Genomic DNA, 16,238 nt, shown 5'->3' with positions numbered 1-16,238 from the left:
GCAGCACCTTATTCATCAAGTTTAGCAATTAAAACTGAGATGACTTAATATTCAAATTTCACACATCCGAGGATAAAACTCTGAATGTGTTAACTAAAGCTACAGGACACAGTTAGTGGCTACAAGTAAGATGTCAAATGTGCTCTGTTGAATCTAATGCTGGTTTCTGTATGTGTGAGGAAGAGGTTCTCTGAAGGAATTGACAGTGATTTTTGTTTATTCACAAAAAAGCCACCAAAGGTTTGTTCTTCACCGAGAAAGGAGAACAAGGGTGAGTGAGCAAAATCGAAAGGAGCAGACAAAGTGAGAAAGTAATGTTTTGAGTCAGAAAGATTTTATTATTGGGCTCCTTTTCCACAAGGGAGCATCACCTCTGAGCTGCTAAGGGATGTGTCTGTGAATGTATGTGAGAGTAAGTGCATTTTACTTGTAGATGGAAACAATAGAATTTTGTGATCAAGAAAACCTTGGCATATTAACACAGAAAACGCTAACAGAATAAAAGAATGAAACCTAAATGCAAATGCCTGACGTGTGATTTCTGTTTCTATATGTCGATGGTTCTGTATTTCACTATGGAAACCAATTTAAGTTTTGTTGCACATTTTAGAGATGCTAATGAAGTGAACTACAAATGTTATTTGACCAAAAACATATATTCAGTAGCCTTTCATGTGCTTGAACATCCATGCTTGAATAAGAAGACAAAGAAACTGAAGATTAAAAAAAAAGAAAAGAAAAAGAACCAAGTTGATTGTTTTTGCAATCCATAACTTGATATTTGCAAAATGAACAAAGATAGAATGATGAGTATTTCTCGAGTTATGCAATGGAAACCGAATTAGAAAACAAAAAGAGGGCACGAAGCTGACAGCGTCTAAACCCACTACTGTGCTATAGCATTCATATGTATGAACTATTGCTGTGTGCAAAAGAATAAACATAGTCAACAACATGTATCGTATGACCATCAGAATCAAATCCAAATAGCTAGCAAGAAAGCTGTTCTCTTTATGAGTGAAGATGACATCAGTTGCAGGTGAAGTCCCATTTCTGGCAAGAAAAACAGAAGAGATGCTGAATTAGAAGAAAAAAAAGCAACATATCCTCATGCGTATGTGTGTAGATGTGTGTGCATCTTCACTTACTGTAGTTTTGACTTCGGTGTTGGCTGGCATGAGAGGATGTGTCTCCTCCACTACGCTACTTGGGAAATGGCCAATACGAGCTTCCTGTTGCCCATAATATGAGTCTTGTACCTGCACACACACATTTTACAGGTCTCAGATGATAGCTTAACTGTTGTTAGTGTTGCACATGATTTATCACATCTCTATGGTGTTGGTAAGGTTTTATTGCCAAATAGCATTTTGCATTATGCAAAAAATGCTTTACTCACACTGCCAGCCCAAAAGAGGTTCCCTCTGTCTTTCAACAGTGCATAAACATAGACAAGCTGCCCCTGTCTGATAGGGATGAATCTGCAGTCTCCAGGGTAGTAATCCTGCAGAGCACGAGCGATCAGGATGGGATCTGGGGAAGAATGTCGGAGTGATGTGAATTGGGAAAGGAAACTACACCGATATAGTTAAACACAGGACATAGATGTACAGCAAGATCAGGTTGTTGTTTTTAACACTGTTTACACATTATTTATTCCTTCTATACGTAGTTGCTTCAAGGGATCAAGCAACAACTTGTAAGGAGAGCAGACACAGACGCTGAAAGAAATGTGCTACTTACAGCTGCATTCAGAGTCAGCACAGAGTTTCTTGTCCGCCAGTTTAGGCATCTGCTTTCCAGCTTCACAGGTTGCCAGCAAAAGCCACACAGCAAGAGCAAATATGTTTTTGCATGCCATGTCTTCATGTGAGTACACCGCCCGTTGTAAAACCTTAAAGCGTGTTTGTAGACAAGCTCTTTATTCCTTTTTGTCTCTTTGCTGACTCCGAGAAAGGGGAACCAGCTGCTGCAGTTCCTTTTCTACTCCCCCTGCCCCCTAATGAACACACACAGAGCTCCTTTCAATCCCTCCAAGCAGGTAAACAGGATGGGGGGCGGTGCAGATGAGGAGAAGGGGGTGGTGGGCTAAATTAGACAGACCCCTGCTTGTGTCCTGAATTTTCCATCTCTCTCCCCACGTCACTTCCACTCAAACTGCATGAAGTTTAACTGCGTCAGTGAATTCTTCAGCACTGATGTGTTTCCTCTGTCTTTATTCAATCACTGTATCTGAGCATCACCTGCCTCACTCCACTGATCTCCTCCAGACTCTTTGCATTCCTCCCCGTGCTTGCTCCCTTTACCTTGTGCGCTCAGAACGGAGGTGGAGCCATGGGCTGTATTTGTATGTTTCCACTGCCAAGGAAACCAGCTGAGCCTCTCTTACGCAAACACTCCCGAGCGCACACTCTCACCAGACAGGAAGAGTGTACCTGCTCGATTTGAGTTGGCCAGGAAGTGTCAGGTAAGATCGTCTTACTTTCCAGCCCTTAAAGTAAATAAGAGGAACTCGGATTTCCAACTTTTTCTAATTAGCAAAATTTAGAACATGTTTTTATTTGTCAGTACATCATTTTAAACAAGATGAGTGTGGTTTCATGGCAGGTATCAACAGGTGAGACTATGGTGACATCAGGCCAAAAGACAGGTCTTAGAGGAGAGTTGGGAAACTGACACCTCAGTGCTGGCTTGACTCAAATTTTGTTTATTTGACAAATATTGGAAGGAATGCTTTCAGCTGGGATATAAAATCATGTGCGCCAGCAGTGTCTCATCAGCCCCTATAATGCCGGCAAAGCAGTAAAGGGACTTTTAAGGCAGATCAGGTAGTGATTCTTTTTCAGAAACTGATTAAATAGATTCTTCTGGTATCATTTCAAAACTACTGTATTTGCTGAAAAAGTGAAGTGCCGTGCTTTTGGAATGCGGGGAGGAGTGTTGAACAATTGACAACAGTGTAGATGATGTTTCAGTCAGAGTAACAAAAGCACCTGTCGGACAAAAGACCTCCTTATAGGCCAGGTTGGCTTATGTTACCAGAAAACAACTGGCCTGATTTTCATACCAACCCTTGATGGTAATTTGTGTGTTACAAAATGTATTTTCTTTTCCCCAGATTTCTCTGTCAACAAGTGTTTTTAAGGAAGGGGAGATATAAAAGACACAAGCATCACGGTCGCTGGAAACACAGTGAAGACGTGTGAAAGAAACATATTTAAGGATTACAAAAACTGAAACTGTCAAATCATTCTACACTGGAGTGTCAACAAGGAGTGAAGAGTTTTTTTTTTTTTTTTTTGTTGGTTGAGGGTTGTTCAGCCCGTGTGGTTAAGAGTTACAGGTTCTGGGTCAACAGTAATGTGTTTTAATTAATTTTACCTCAAGGCACTGGCCATGTTCACGCCCAAGAGAGGTAGCCTTCCCACACCCAGCCTGGAGGACTCCTTCTTCCCTCTCTCGCCATCCTCTCCCGGCCTTAATGACAGTGGAGGCGGGATAGAGACTGACCTGATATTAGCTGCAGAGCTGGGTCAGGCTTTACTGGAGAAAAATGAGGAGATGGCAGTCTCTCTGGAGCTGCGGACCAAGGAGATTGAGGTACGGACAAAGAGGCTGTACACTAACTTTGTTGCTCTATTTTTTTAATGTATATAACTTGGGCAACATTATAATCACAACTTATGAAGCATTTGGCTGGAACAAAAGAAAGATTGAAATGTATTTGGTGCAAACAAGCACCTGGTCTTCAAAAGGATTTGCACGGTGCAGTGCGATGATTATAGATGTGGAAAAACCTGTAAGTCTAAACTTAACAACACTTCCACCCAAGATGATCACCATTATCTTCTCTGCAAGCTAATTACCTTGTCGTTATGCCACAATCATTACATACGTGAAAATATTTTAAAAATAAATAAAAAAATAAATAAACAGAAATGGAGAAAATTATACAGTTAATTGATATACTTAAGTTAGGGTCAGGTCTGAATGTGCTATCAATGAGGTTGACATATTTATAGCCAAGTGTTATGTGTGTCAGGGGGAAAAAAATGACAAACTACTACAGAAGTATGTACAGAATATATCCACCTAATCTTTACACATTCTTTGCTTGTCTGTTGAAATAACCTAATGCAGTGTTTGTGATCTCAGGCCTTGCAGCAGGAGAAACATGTCCTGCAGAGGAAGCTGGAGATGAATGAACTGGCATCTGGGCAGAGGGAGGCAGAGCTGACGGCTGATTTAGCACATTTGAGCGCTCAGATGGAGAAACACCATAGCCATGGGCGAGACCGGCGGAAAGATGAGACCGAGCAAATGAGCCAGCTGGCCGGTCATAACCAGCGCCTGGTGGAGCAGCTCGCCGAGGTCAGTCCGTTCAGCCTGGGCAGATCCTCTCTGCATGCTGTGTGTGTGTGTTGTGCCACAGTCACACACAAAGCAGCAATGCAGTCCAGCAGGTTGAGGGAGTCCTATTTATGTCTGCTCTGAAAAAAACCTTTCTGAACTCTGTTCTTGTCCCATTCATTGGCTAGGCCGTGACAGTGGAGCACGCCTTGAGGACCGAGCTTCGGAACCTCAGGGAAGAAATGGAAGAATCATCTTTTAGCAGGAATATCAGCTTCACACAATTAGAAAGCATACAAGCTGAGGTACATTAACTTGTTTTTTGTTTTGCAGAAGAAAACCTTCTATGACAGTAGTTTCCAACCTGTACAGGATCCACAGGCAATGATGCAGAGCTGATTTTCAGATCTGTGCAGGAACGTATTTTTAGAACTCTGCCAGCTGATAATCAAATGTCCTAGAAAAAAAAAAAAACACAAAAAAAAATATATATATATATGCTGGAATATCTATGTTATATTCTTGTATTTGCTCTGCATTTATATGACACTGATTAAAACTGTTCAGCTGCAGTTTGTTTTTTTCCCCATTATGTTGTGACCTAAAGCTTCTAGTAGGCAACTTTCCCATTATTTATGCTGAAATGTTGAGCAAAGTCCTGTTGAAATGCGTCTTAAATTGAACTTAACTTGAGTATGAAAAAATATATAACACAAAATTGTGAAAACTCCTGGAAAATTGCTGGACATAGATAAACTGTAATTAAATATGTTAAAAAGAAGCATATTTGAATTCTTAAAATACAATTTTCCCATTAATGCAGTGCCATCCTTCCTCCCCGTACAGAACAGAGTTTTGCAGGAGCGTCTGTCACACATGGAAAAACAACTAAACGCGTCGCAGGAGGACAGTCAAAGACTTCGCCTGGAGAAGGACGGAGTGAGAGACAGACTGTCAGAGCTTCAGATCAAACTGAAAGACAAAGAAGCAGAGGTGAGAAGACTGACATTTTGACAGATGAATCTGGGAAGAACCAGGAACAGATTCAAAAGATCTTACTTATCACTAACAGAAGCCACTAACATGTCTCATTTAAGACTATTGATTTGCATGTGTGCTTTTGGCTGTTTCTGACAATATGTGTGTGTGTGCGTGTGTGCATTTGTGTACGTGTGTGTTTGTTCCTGTGTGTGTGTGTACATAGATAGAGCAAGAGCAGGGGGTGGTGTTTGAGTTGCGCACCTTGAATCACTCTCTACAGCAAAAAGCTCTGAACCTGGGAGAAGAGAGCATCCTGGACAGTACATACTCACCACCTTTGTCTCTACTTAGTGAAATTCAGCAAACACAGGTACCCTCAGAGAAACACACACACATTACAGGCCACAGGCAGCTGCCCACTAACTTCTAACTAACTGTACTAATTCTGATCTTGTACATATATAGTTCTGGATGTTTGCAAAATCAGAATCTTTAGCCAATTTATTCTAGAACTGCAATTATGAAGTTATTAAGTGTCCTTTTTTTGAGCAATTCAACATTTTGTTGTGGCGTTTATCTCTCCCTCTACTCAGGCCAAGGACGCTCTCTTAACTCACTCCACAATCCTCCAAGCAAGAGATGAAGAAATTCAAGCACTGAAAGAAGAGGTCAGTTCAAATGTTTACAGTCTCACACACACGCGCAAACACCCAATACTCTAAGGATCAGAACCAAAACTAATATATATTTGCTGATATCTATTTGTGGTGATTAATGCTTGAAGACACAGCATATCCTTTGGTGTACTCAACTCAAAAGTACAGGATGTGATATTTTTTAAATGAAAACCACCTTTAACAAAGTCATCCAAATATTCATGAGAACTCTCCAATTGTTAACCAAACCAGCTACTCTTTGCAAGCTAAGTCCTATAATGCAACATCCTACCACAAGATGGTGCAGTGAGCCACATTACAGAGTTTCCTGCAAGAATTGAAGAAAGGTCTGCAGCTTTTATTGTCAATTTAATAACAAGAATAAAATAATATCAATATCAAAGAACAGGAAATACATTAACAGCTGAAGCTCCAAAATTCATATCTCCTTATAGCGTTTAACAAATAAGTAACATAAATAAAAAGCGGTTTGACAAAATTGTCTTTTGATACATTTCAGCTCCAAACAAGACAAGAAGAATTAGACACTCTGCGGGAGGAAATCAGGCCTTTTGTTGATAATCCCGGAAAGCCAAGCTACAGGTAATGGTCTTCTTCCCTCCAAGGATTGCCAGATTCCTTGGCTCCACCTCACCCTATCCTCTCCCTCCTATACCGTTATACCAGCCAACTGAACATGCTCTGCTTATTTTCTCGTGACTGCCCAGTGCTCTTGAGAGTGAACTGGCCACGGTTCGGCAGGAGAAGGAATCCCTGACTCAGCAACTTCTCAACACTATCAAACACAAGGTGGCGCTGTCTCAGGAGCTGGAGGCCTGGCAGGTAGGTTCATGAGCAGGAACACAATATTCTAGTGGATGTCTGTGCCAATTATGTTAGGTCAGTGTTTTGATTCTTTTATACAAAATCCGCTCATACAAATCCTTTGTCTGGCTGCAGGAGGACATGCGGTTGGTGATCAATCAACAGGTGCTACAAAGAGAAGAAGATAGGAAGATTGAAAGAGAGAAAGAAAGAGAGAGCAGGGCTGGACTCCAAAGAAGCAAGTCTTTGAAACTAAAAGGAGAAGGAGCGAAAGGAGGATTCTTTTCTTTTTTTAGAGACAAGGCGGTTTAAATGGACGGTATCAGCTTCGCTCCAAGACACTGTGAGCTCTTATTGCCACAATAGACACTGTACCACGGTATCAGCAAAACAAAAACATTTTATATTTGTATATAGACATGTACAGTATATTTGTAACTTCTTCAGTCTTTATATAGATGTATATAATAATTTTTAAGTCACTATTGATTTACAATTGTCTTTTTTTTTTTTTTTTTTTTTTTTACCATCGATTGCTTTTAATTTTAAACTTTATATTGTTCAATCACTCTGTCATAAATAAAGAATTTGAGTGTGACTGCATGTGAAGTTACTGAAACACGGATTTGCTCAAAGACATGACCTGGAAAAATGCAAAACATTTAGTTCCAAGTTGTATAAATTCAAAGAATTGGTGGATGTGTTCATGAATATACAAAAACATGACTGACTTGACTAATTTAGAGGAAGAGTTCGGTCGCATAAAAAAAAAATCTTCATTTAGTGACACTGATTTGAACAGGCTTGACTCTGGTTGTGAAAGATGGTACACTGACAAAAACATAATAAAATCATAATAAAAAATGCTGAGTCGATGTGTAAAATGTAAATGAAAACATGAGCAACGACTTGCAATTCTCATATTTGGAATTAAGGTTGGACATGACTATAAATCATGAAACAAGTATACAGAGAAAAGAGAAAGGTCTCATGGGTTTATGCCCACACTATAAATAATATTATTATTATTAGTCACAATGAGTGCTCTTATTTACTTAGAACTCAATTTGGCTGCTCCAGACCAAATGATATGGGTGTAGTTTACTGAGTGCAACAAAACAATGAGCTAAAGAAGCATGAAAATGGCCATAATTACTGAGGTTAAGTTGATGTTTAAGTGGGCATGCACTGCTGGGTTCTATCACATACAGCCAAGAAAGACAAGGACTACGATAGAAATAACATCTTTAATAAATCCAAAAAGAATTTCACTCAACTTCCACTTCTTACCATGCTGTCATTACATAATGTATCAACAATACGTATGCGACATTAGTGAAAAATGCCCAGATGCAGAATGCGAGTCGTGCAGAGTGCATCACAGGTCGATTTAACCACGCTCTTGTGCCTCGGTGTGTTCGCACATACAGAGCAGCACCTTTTCTATTAGGGTCGTGTACGGAGCGCACACACTTTTATGCCTGAAAAGCACACACCAACACGTCTATAGAATTTTTCATGGGAACATATCGAGGTTTTATCAAATCATTGCTTTTTTTCATTAAAGCAAACAGAGCTGACGACTGTGTTTCCTGACTGATTCACTAAGTTTTATTTCCATGTTGGTCCAGCCACGCTCCAAAAGTAGTGAAAATATATTGTTACTGATGATGAATTGTGACATTGGTTTATTTAGATGTTTGTATGATTTCATATGTGGCAATTATTCAAAATGTTGGGCAAACAGATCAACAATACATGAACTACAGTTATGGGGTTAAAATATAACAAAAACATTTCTTAAATATAATTTATATGCATAAAACTTCTGACTACCTGAAGTATAAAATTATGTTTTTAGGATAACAATACAGTATGCCTTTAATCCTTTCTGTTTCCACTGTCCAGAAGGTGATGTGCAGTCTGGTCCAGTTGTCCTTGAAAGCTTTCTTCTGCTCCAGTAGTGAACGATCCTTTAATCACCAAATCGGAAAACATCCCCTCCATAAAGAGGTAGTTTGCAAGAAGAGTAAGTAGAAATGTTGTGTTGAGGCTGACACACCTTTCAGGATCAGGTCACTTTAAAGCCTCTGGTCTCTGGACGGACGTCCTGGCATGGAAATGTAACTCCTGCATTGGGAGTTCTCCTGGAGGATTATCCAACATTCACGCCGAGGCCCATTTGCAGCTTGTCACCTCTATGATTTACAAAGGCGCCCATGATTAGGGTGGCAGGGAGTGGTGTCAGGCGCTTCTCCAGCACACCTCCAATGATGCACCGGCTGTTTATCATCCCTGCATAGACACAAACAACAGGCCTTATTATGCTGGACTGTAAATGGGGTGAATAGTTTCAGCAGTTGGAGCATTTGCTCCAAGGTTAATTAAAGACAGGTACCTCGAAATACCATATTGGCCTCAGGGAGTTCCATCTGGTACCCAAATGAAGTTGTGGTCTCCTGCGTCCTGGTGCTCGCTTCAAACTCCACACCAACTTGAATCTGACAAACACACAATTGTACACACTTCCAATGAACCAATAAATATATGACATACATACACACTGATCAGCTCTAGCCTCATGACCAGCTGCCTATTATTGTGTTTATCCCTTCACATGGCCTCAATTGACCTCTGAAGTTGTGATGTCTGCAGCAGATCCTTCACATCCTGTAAGGTGGGATTTTCATCTGACCATGTAAACCACTGAACCTTGACTGCAGTTACCCTGTTACTGATTCAACACGTTTACACCCTGAAACTGTTTTTGACAAGTAGTGACAACTGATGATGGAACAAGAACTGCAGTTTTAATGATACCATGTCACAATTTTCCCCTCGAAAAACTCACTCAAATCCATATGTATGTTCATCATTCCTGGTTATAACACATCAATTTGAAAGACAGACGATTCACTTGCTGTCTGGTAAATCCCAACCACTAAAATGTTTCAAGGTAAAGAGCTAATCTGTGCTATTCACTTAATCTGCTCATAATGTTATGGCTGATTGGTCCATACAGTTCTTTTATTGATACCTGTTTATTAGCTCTGTGATAGTAGCTGGCATGAGCGCCTCCTTTCCCCGCATTCAATGTTGCTACCCAGTTTGGTCCTGCATGGAAAGACGATCGATAGTATAAAAACTGACTTTCAATCTGAGCAAGACATCAACATGTTACTCACTCAGTGAACATCAAAAACTGGAATCTCACTTGAGTACTGTCCTGCCAAAGTTAGAATTCCTCCTTCCTCGGCTCTCCCACGATGGTACACAAGTTCCCCCCCAAGCACCAGACCAGAGGAGACACTCTGCAGGAAGTGTGCCACAAGGATAACTGTGGAAGAAAAAGACACGAATGTGATGAACGATGTAAAAGATACGGATAAAGTTCCTCACTACTAATATGAAGTACGCCTTATGATCTCTGACACGCAAAAGTATTTTCCTTCAGCTACTCACCTGACTCTCTCAGGATGTCGGGGTTGGCTACTGTCACAGCAGCAGTGAAGTCATTCCCTCGGTACTCAGTTTCAAACTGCCACGTTACAAACTGGGACTGCTGGGTCTAAAAATGTCATCAAACAAATGTAAACATCGATCTACTTCGGTACTGTGTTACTTTCAAGGTACTTGTGTTACTTCACAGACAGTGGCTGAATGTGGGATGGAGCAGCTGTATTTGGAAATAAAAGACAGACATGAGGCTCCTACCTGGAACACCGTTCTGGCTCGTACACGTTCAGTGAGATGAAGCAGAGCGTGGGCATTCAGACTACCTGAGGAGTCCATCTCACCGATCAATGCCGGGGCATCCTAAAAATGGAAATGCACTGAGCAGTTTGTTGAAGATGGTGACAAAAGCTCCATGTGTTTGTTTTTTTTCTCAGTGTTTAAGTGATGTACGTTACTGACGGAGTTGTGTTCATGGCTCAAGCTTTACCTTGTCCTTGCTGCAGTCATCAGACTGCAGATGCTCCACATGGAATCGATAATACGAAGGACTCACAGCGCTGAGGTGGAGAGTGTGACTGACCTGGAAGTAATCACATTTATCAAGTTATAGGTGTGATGCCAGTCTTAAAACACAGCCAACAATCTGCACTGAAATCAGAATCACCTTGAAGAAGCTGCTGAGAGTTTTATTGATGATCATCTTGACACCTTCAATCTGTTGTGGAAAAACCTCTGAGGGAGTGGGAAGAAGAACCACAACCACTGACGGTGAGAACATTGACGCATACTGCAACACACATGCAAGCAAAGATTTGACCACAAGTACCTTTGCAGCTTCTGTGGAGAGAGTGGAAGCTGCCTGGGTTTGGTAGGCGGCCATCCCTCCTCTCCCAGCGTGGAGGACTGTCCCAATGGGCAGGATGTGCGTCCCAGCGGGATGCAGGGGGGGCGGTAGAGAAAGGCCAGTTCTGATGGCCAGGATTGGAAGACAGAGCCAGGACGCTGCCCATGTGGGCACAACACTTCCTACAAAACACAGAAAAACAATAATAGAATTAAGGTCATTTATTTTTCTGCCTGGGTATGAAGCTTTTAAACGCAAAGCCTGTCCTGTTATGGGAATACAGAAGTATAACACAACCCTGCCCACAACTATTCAAAGTCAAATTTCGGAAGAAATACATCTTTTCATGACCAGTTCTGCTGTTATTAAATTCACATGATGAACACATACTGCTGAGATGCCAAAAGGGATCAAAGTGGTTATTTCTTTTTTAATATGTTACCGCATATTTGTAGATAACTGACTCTTAAGCTGCAGTAATGAGGATTGTGTGCATCATGCTGAGGCCATTAGTTTCCAGTAGCAGGTGCAGCTGCTCCGTTAGCTTGCATGACCTTAGCATCTCCAGAAAAAGTCATGTATGTGGGAGGAATATTCCATTATACCTTCTTCCGGCGTAATCGACACACCCTAAAATCCCGAGGAGCGCTGAGAATGGCACATCGGGTGACCTGTCAGGTGGATTTTTTCAAATGGTTTCATAAAGTACTTAAGTGATGCTGGGATAAACTGATGCTGCGAATAAATACCTCCTCAGCTGAGGTGCGCCGCCCTGCAAATGTGTCCCTCTCCACGGGAAATCAAATGTCTCGTAAAAAACACCCTTACATTAGCGTGCATCCTGAAGTAGGTCGGATATAATACGGTTAAAAAAAAACGGATGGATATTTTTCTGTTTCTCATTTTAAATATATCATATTGCTGTTTTGAGGTTTTGCCAGAATGAAGATGGAGTGAATGGTGTTTCTCGTCGGACCATTGTATGTGCGACACCAGTCCAGCGCAGAAGCTGCTACAGGTGAGATAAGATCCCGGAGCAGCAGAAGGTCACCGTCTTCGCTCTACAATCTTGAAAATAAACGCGTTTATTGTACAGCCGAGACGGTGTTAAATCCGAAACACCATGGTTTCGATGGAAAAACACGCGGTTTTTTAAAATTATTATTATTATTTTGATGAGACCGTGAAGAAGATTGAATGCGGTCGCTGTCACTCCTACGCGCGTCTCCTCCTCCCGTCGCACTGGAACGCAACAGCCAGAGACGAGCTTAAATCAACTTTTCAGGGATTTATTTTTGTTTTGTTTTTTGTGTGAGTGTGTGTGGGCATTTTCACTTCTTTGCCGGATATGCCTCCTTCACGGTCCATCTTGCTGGTGGGAGAGGGGAACTTCTCTTTTTCTGCCTGTGTCAGTCAGGGGACTGAGACCAGCGTTACGGCCACTTGCCTGCAGCATCAGGAGGAGGCACTGCGGCACGATGGTGCAGCCACCAACATCCAGATCATCAAGGACTCAGGTACCCGCTGCTGTCAATGTTAAGAGGTTTACACTTTGTTGAACTGTTTTGGGTTTTTTTCTTTCTTCTTCTTCTTCATCTTAAAATGTGTTGTCCAGGTGGGACTGTTCTCTTTGGGGTGGACTGCACAAAGCTGGGGGAGTGCGCGTCCCTGCAGGGCCGTGTGTTTGACCGGGTGGTGTTCAACTTCCCCCACTGCGGGAGGAAGAGCGGGGTGAAGAAGAACCGAGAGCTCCTCAGGAACTTCTTCCTCAGGTATGAAGGCATCACGCCACATCCATACCATTCACCTTGCGTCCCTTTCGGATTTGTTGAAACATTATTTATATTATTTTAGTTTTTTAACTTTGCTTTGATCCGTTTATTTGTTGGTGTGTGTTTTTATTTATTTTTGTTGCTGTTTTGAATAATTTCATTTGTACCCACGTCAGAAATAAACATCTTCTCCTGTTGTTCTCTCTAAAATCCATCTTGTTTCTGATTTCCCTTGTCACTATTGATATTGGTTTTCACGTATGCGCTTGAGAACATTGTTCACTTCAGCATTCTGGTTTTTCATTGTCAAAATAAAGTTGTTAAACAGAAATCGAAACGAAGCTAAGTTGCCCTCTACTACAAAATAGAAACTTCTTGAGACCGGTTCAGTTGGCTGAAGATCATACCCCAACTTTCTCTTTAAAGTACCAGAATCCTACAGACACAATGCCTTGTATATTTCAGCAGGAGTAGCCAGCTCCATATTGATCTTTTAGAAGATTAGGATTTAAGTCCAAATTGCTTTCTCTCTGCTTATGTTGCATGAAGCACACACTGAATTTGCCCACTCACTCACTTTGAAGCTGCCTGAGGATGTGCCGGCTGGGAATTTTATGTTGCGCGATACTTAAACGTGCGTTTCCCTTCTATTTACTTGCAGTTGTGTTCGTGTGCTGGCTCAAGACGGGGAAGTTCATGTTTCCTTGTGCAATGGACAAGGTGGGACACCAGTGGACCAGCCAAAGCGGGAGTGGCACAACAGCTGGCAGGTGGCTGCGATGGCTGCCGAAGCCCATCTGATCCTCAGTGACGTCCGTCCCTTTGAACGCGAGAATCACCAGCAGTATAAGTGCACTGGATACAGGTAAGGGTGAAAGGTGAGTGTTCGTGTTTGAGTGGAAACTTGTGAATTCGCACACACGTGTGTGTGTGTGTGCTTTTGACATGTTTCCATGTTAAAGGTTGTCTAATATATTTGTGGTTGGTGTGCAGGAGCCAGGATAAGGGCTTTCATGTGGAGAAAGCTTTGCTGCATGTGTTTACGCGCAGCCATCCGTACACCCCTCTTCTGACACTTGAAGTTGAGGAGGCTGTTGAAGAGGAGCGAGTCCAGTACAACATCCCAGCAGAGCTCAGAGATTATACATTCAGGTACAGTAACACATAAATTCTCATGCTCTCTGCATAATGAGCTATAAAACTACTCTTGGTGTCTCTTGCATTTCAATAGGAGATTTCTCTGCTCCGATTCGGTTCATCCTGTGAAGTTGGTGCAAGATTTCCTTCTCCAAGGACTAGTTGAGAAGTGGTCAGTCTCCATGACGACCGAGAATATTCCCTTTCTCCTCACCGCCAAGCAGCTGCAGACATGCTGCTGTGGTGTTGACGCGACACACTGCTACTGGATCCATCCGCTTCAGAAGGACCTCTCCTCTGATGTGCAAACCTGTACAGACAGAGAGAAACACCTGGCAAAAGTGGCTCAGTCAGCAGCAGGCGTTACCACAGATAAAGAAGACAGGGTGAGGAGCAAAGCCGCACAATGCCTAAGGTCCGCACGCTCTTTTGATGTGGATCCAGAAGGGGATAATTGTCTTTACTTGCTGCGCCCATCACTGCTTCCTCAGATGGAAGCCCTTTTAACTAATAAAGAGGAGCTAATTAAAAAGGTTGAGTCCCACTGCAAGACTGAAGGGAATAATAAAAGCGTGGAACATGAAGGGACTCAAAAGGAGGAGAGCTGTGGAGACTGCAATGGCGTGACCAACTTCCTGTTTGGTCTTAGTGGTGTTGTATTCAGAAATGTGCCCATTGGACTTTGGGCTATGCCTGCCTTTCATGAGCTTCTCCTCAAAGGTGTTTTCCCCTCAGATAGTGAGCCATTTAAATTGCTTGGAAGCGAACTGGAGGCCATGCTTGCTCCGTACGGGGTCTCCCTGCTACCAGAAGCAGGAGGTCTGTACCTTAGAGCACAGTCCGTGGGATCAGTCGGTAAGGTGTTTGCAAGCAACGCCAGTGACCACAACAGCCATATTAGCATCACTGTGTCGTTAAATTTGGACCTCCTCGCTGTGCTCCTGTTCTCACTCCCCGACTGGTGTCTTCTGTGGTCGCGTGACCCACGTTTTCTGAAACAGTTTTCACTCCGGCCCTCGCCAGGAACTCCCTATCAGCCATTTTCCCTGTTTCCCGAGCACTTCAGTTTCGATATCAGCTTCTGGACAGGGTCAACGTGGGAGGAAAAGAAGTTTTACAGCGCAGTCCGAGAGGCCAGTCGTGGGACTGTGGAGCATGTTAAACTTATGGATACATTCTCACATCCTGATCTGAGTCAGACCAGCTACTGTTACAGGCTTACGTATCACTCGTACACACATGCTCTGTCACACACCAGAGCCCTCCAGTTTCACAAACACCTGGAGTGTCTACTTTCAACTCGATTGCAGGTGTCCATCAGGTAGCAGCCACTTAAAATAAACATGAGAAACCTACTTATGAACAGGAAATCAGCCTATAATTGTTCAGACATTGTTACTACAAGTCTGTCACTGCTAATATAAGCATTTATTCAAACAAGCTGTGGTGAAACATTGTTTACAGTAATTAAGGCATTGCTCGCTAAAACTGTCCGTCTTTCTAAATGTAATTAAGATGATGTGTTGTGTATGTATTAAAATAATAAACTTATTTAACATCCAGTTGTGGTCCAGTATTATTCAATGTATGTTCAAACTCGCATATAGCCAGAAAATAATGCTGACAAAAAGATATCATGCTCCCATAACTTCACACTGCACATGCTTTGTCTTATGCTGTATTGTTTCTTTTTGAATGCTGGACTTCACGTTTATTTGCACATCAGATATTGTTTATAGGTGTTGGATACATATTTGGGAATATAACCTTTCTGGTGTTATGCATTTAATTTAAATCGGGTACGTTTTTCATTTCAATTACAAATACAATAAGCTCACTGTCAAAATGTGTTTTAATATGGCTATGTGTTTGTTTTTGTCATAAGAAAAGAGGACGGAAATAATGTTGGAGAAACTGCATCCCATTGATATTTTACAGAAATTGCGGACCCTTAAAAGATCTCTGGCGACTCCCAGAGTAGGGCCGACCCACACTTTGACAACCACTGAAATAAAGCGTTTTGTTCTATGCTTTTCGATAGGCAGAGAGATTAGTATCTACGTGAATTTCGGTAGCTCTTTCACACGTTATTCTGTCAGTAACCGCCTGCCCTATCGAAAGCAGGTCATCAGTTAACAGCGGAGCGAGTAGATCCGTAACACCGAACCGCGGCGAAAACGAACGAAGCGCCGCTCGGGAGCAGGTCATCAGTTAACA

The 16,238-nt window shown here is 42.0% G+C and overlaps 4 protein-coding genes across 5 annotated transcripts; 2 read left to right on the top strand and 2 right to left on the bottom strand.

The window, feature by feature from the left end:
* Nucleotides 1–321: 321 nt before the first annotated feature.
* On the bottom strand, nt 322–2,003 carry mia (MIA SH3 domain containing). The gene is made up of 4 exons (XM_080508904.1): nt 1,744–2,003; nt 1,400–1,533; nt 1,149–1,259; nt 322–1,053 (listed from the first exon to the last, which is right to left on the bottom strand). The coding sequence occupies exons 1-4, from the start codon at nt 1,859–1,861 to the stop codon at nt 1,030–1,032; spliced, it is 387 nt and encodes a 128-aa protein (XP_080365030.1). The 5' UTR covers nt 1,862–2,003; the 3' UTR covers nt 322–1,029.
* A 1,165-nt stretch (nt 2,004–3,168) lies between these two features.
* On the top strand, nt 3,169–7,325 carry bicdl2 (BICD family like cargo adaptor 2). 2 transcript variants are annotated; one of them, XM_080508899.1, is made up of 9 exons: nt 3,169–3,600; nt 4,156–4,371; nt 4,539–4,655; nt 5,197–5,343; nt 5,555–5,701; nt 5,925–5,999; nt 6,508–6,590; nt 6,716–6,830; nt 6,948–7,325. In XM_080508899.1, exons 1-9 carry the CDS (start codon nt 3,397–3,399, stop codon nt 7,122–7,124), a joined length of 1,281 nt encoding a protein of 426 aa, XP_080365025.1. In that variant the 5' UTR covers nt 3,169–3,396; the 3' UTR covers nt 7,125–7,325. The 2 variants fall into 2 exon arrangements, with proteins under 2 accessions (XP_080365025.1, XP_080365026.1); XM_080508900.1 differs by lacking the exon at nt 5,555–5,701.
* A 1,506-nt stretch (nt 7,326–8,831) lies between these two features.
* Nucleotides 8,832–11,767, bottom strand: LOC308139445 (mitochondrial import receptor subunit TOM40B). Its single transcript, XM_080508902.1, has 10 exons — nt 11,718–11,767; nt 11,095–11,294; nt 10,933–11,000; nt 10,756–10,848; nt 10,527–10,628; nt 10,275–10,380; nt 10,027–10,149; nt 9,850–9,926; nt 9,211–9,313; nt 8,832–9,107 (listed from the first exon to the last, which is right to left on the bottom strand). Exons 2-10 carry the CDS (start codon nt 11,276–11,278, stop codon nt 8,968–8,970), a joined length of 996 nt encoding a protein of 331 aa, XP_080365028.1. The 5' UTR covers nt 11,279–11,294; nt 11,718–11,767; the 3' UTR covers nt 8,832–8,967.
* A 421-nt stretch (nt 11,768–12,188) lies between these two features.
* Nucleotides 12,189–15,508, top strand: fdxacb1 (ferredoxin-fold anticodon binding domain containing 1). The gene is made up of 5 exons (XM_080508888.1): nt 12,189–12,629; nt 12,728–12,884; nt 13,546–13,749; nt 13,878–14,036; nt 14,116–15,508. The coding sequence occupies exons 1-5, from the start codon at nt 12,461–12,463 to the stop codon at nt 15,344–15,346; spliced, it is 1,920 nt and encodes a 639-aa protein (XP_080365014.1). The 5' UTR covers nt 12,189–12,460; the 3' UTR covers nt 15,347–15,508.
* Nucleotides 15,509–16,238: the final 730 nt, after the last annotated feature.

The sequence above is a fragment of the Blennius ocellaris genome (genome assembly GCF_963422515.1).
Source record: "Blennius ocellaris genome assembly, chromosome: 14".
Taxonomy (NCBI): domain Eukaryota; kingdom Metazoa; phylum Chordata; class Actinopteri; order Blenniiformes; family Blenniidae; genus Blennius; species Blennius ocellaris.
This window is presented reverse-complemented; position numbering and strand designations above follow the sequence as displayed.

What these genes read in the sequence shown, in the direction of transcription:
- mia (XM_080508904.1), bottom strand. Translation starts at nt 1,861, where the DNA reads ATGGCATGCAAAAACATATTTGCTCTTGCTGTGTGGCTTTTGCTGGCA. An exon ending in TGCTGACTCTGAATGCAGCT is followed by an intron (nt 1,534 to 1,743) that starts GTAAGTAGCACA and finishes ATTCTTCCCCAG; the next exon opens with ATCCCATCCTGATCGCTCGT. An exon ending in ACCTCTTTTGGGCTGGCAGT is followed by an intron (nt 1,260 to 1,399) that starts GTGAGTAAAGCA and finishes GTGTGTGTGCAG; the next exon opens with GTACAAGACTCATATTATGG.
- bicdl2 (XM_080508899.1), top strand. Translation starts at nt 3,397, where the DNA reads ATGTTCACGCCCAAGAGAGGTAGCCTTCCCACACCCAGCCTGGAGGAC. An exon ending in TGCGGACCAAGGAGATTGAG is followed by an intron (nt 3,601 to 4,155) that starts GTACGGACAAAG and finishes TTGTGATCTCAG; the next exon opens with GCCTTGCAGCAGGAGAAACA. An exon ending in GTGAAATTCAGCAAACACAG is followed by an intron (nt 5,702 to 5,924) that starts GTACCCTCAGAG and finishes CCCTCTACTCAG; the next exon opens with GCCAAGGACGCTCTCTTAAC.
- LOC308139445 (XM_080508902.1), bottom strand. Translation starts at nt 11,278, where the DNA reads ATGGGCAGCGTCCTGGCTCTGTCTTCCAATCCTGGCCATCAGAACTGG. An exon ending in TTTGGCAGGACAGTACTCAA is followed by an intron (nt 9,927 to 10,026) that starts GTGAGATTCCAG and finishes CTTTCCATGCAG; the next exon opens with GACCAAACTGGGTAGCAACA. An exon ending in ATCACAGAGCTAATAAACAG is followed by an intron (nt 9,314 to 9,849) that starts GTATCAATAAAA and finishes TGTGTTTGTCAG; the next exon opens with ATTCAAGTTGGTGTGGAGTT.
- fdxacb1 (XM_080508888.1), top strand. Translation starts at nt 12,461, where the DNA reads ATGCCTCCTTCACGGTCCATCTTGCTGGTGGGAGAGGGGAACTTCTCT. An exon ending in CTCAGGAACTTCTTCCTCAG is followed by an intron (nt 12,885 to 13,545) that starts GTATGAAGGCAT and finishes ATTTACTTGCAG; the next exon opens with TTGTGTTCGTGTGCTGGCTC. An exon ending in CTCAGAGATTATACATTCAG is followed by an intron (nt 14,037 to 14,115) that starts GTACAGTAACAC and finishes GCATTTCAATAG; the next exon opens with GAGATTTCTCTGCTCCGATT.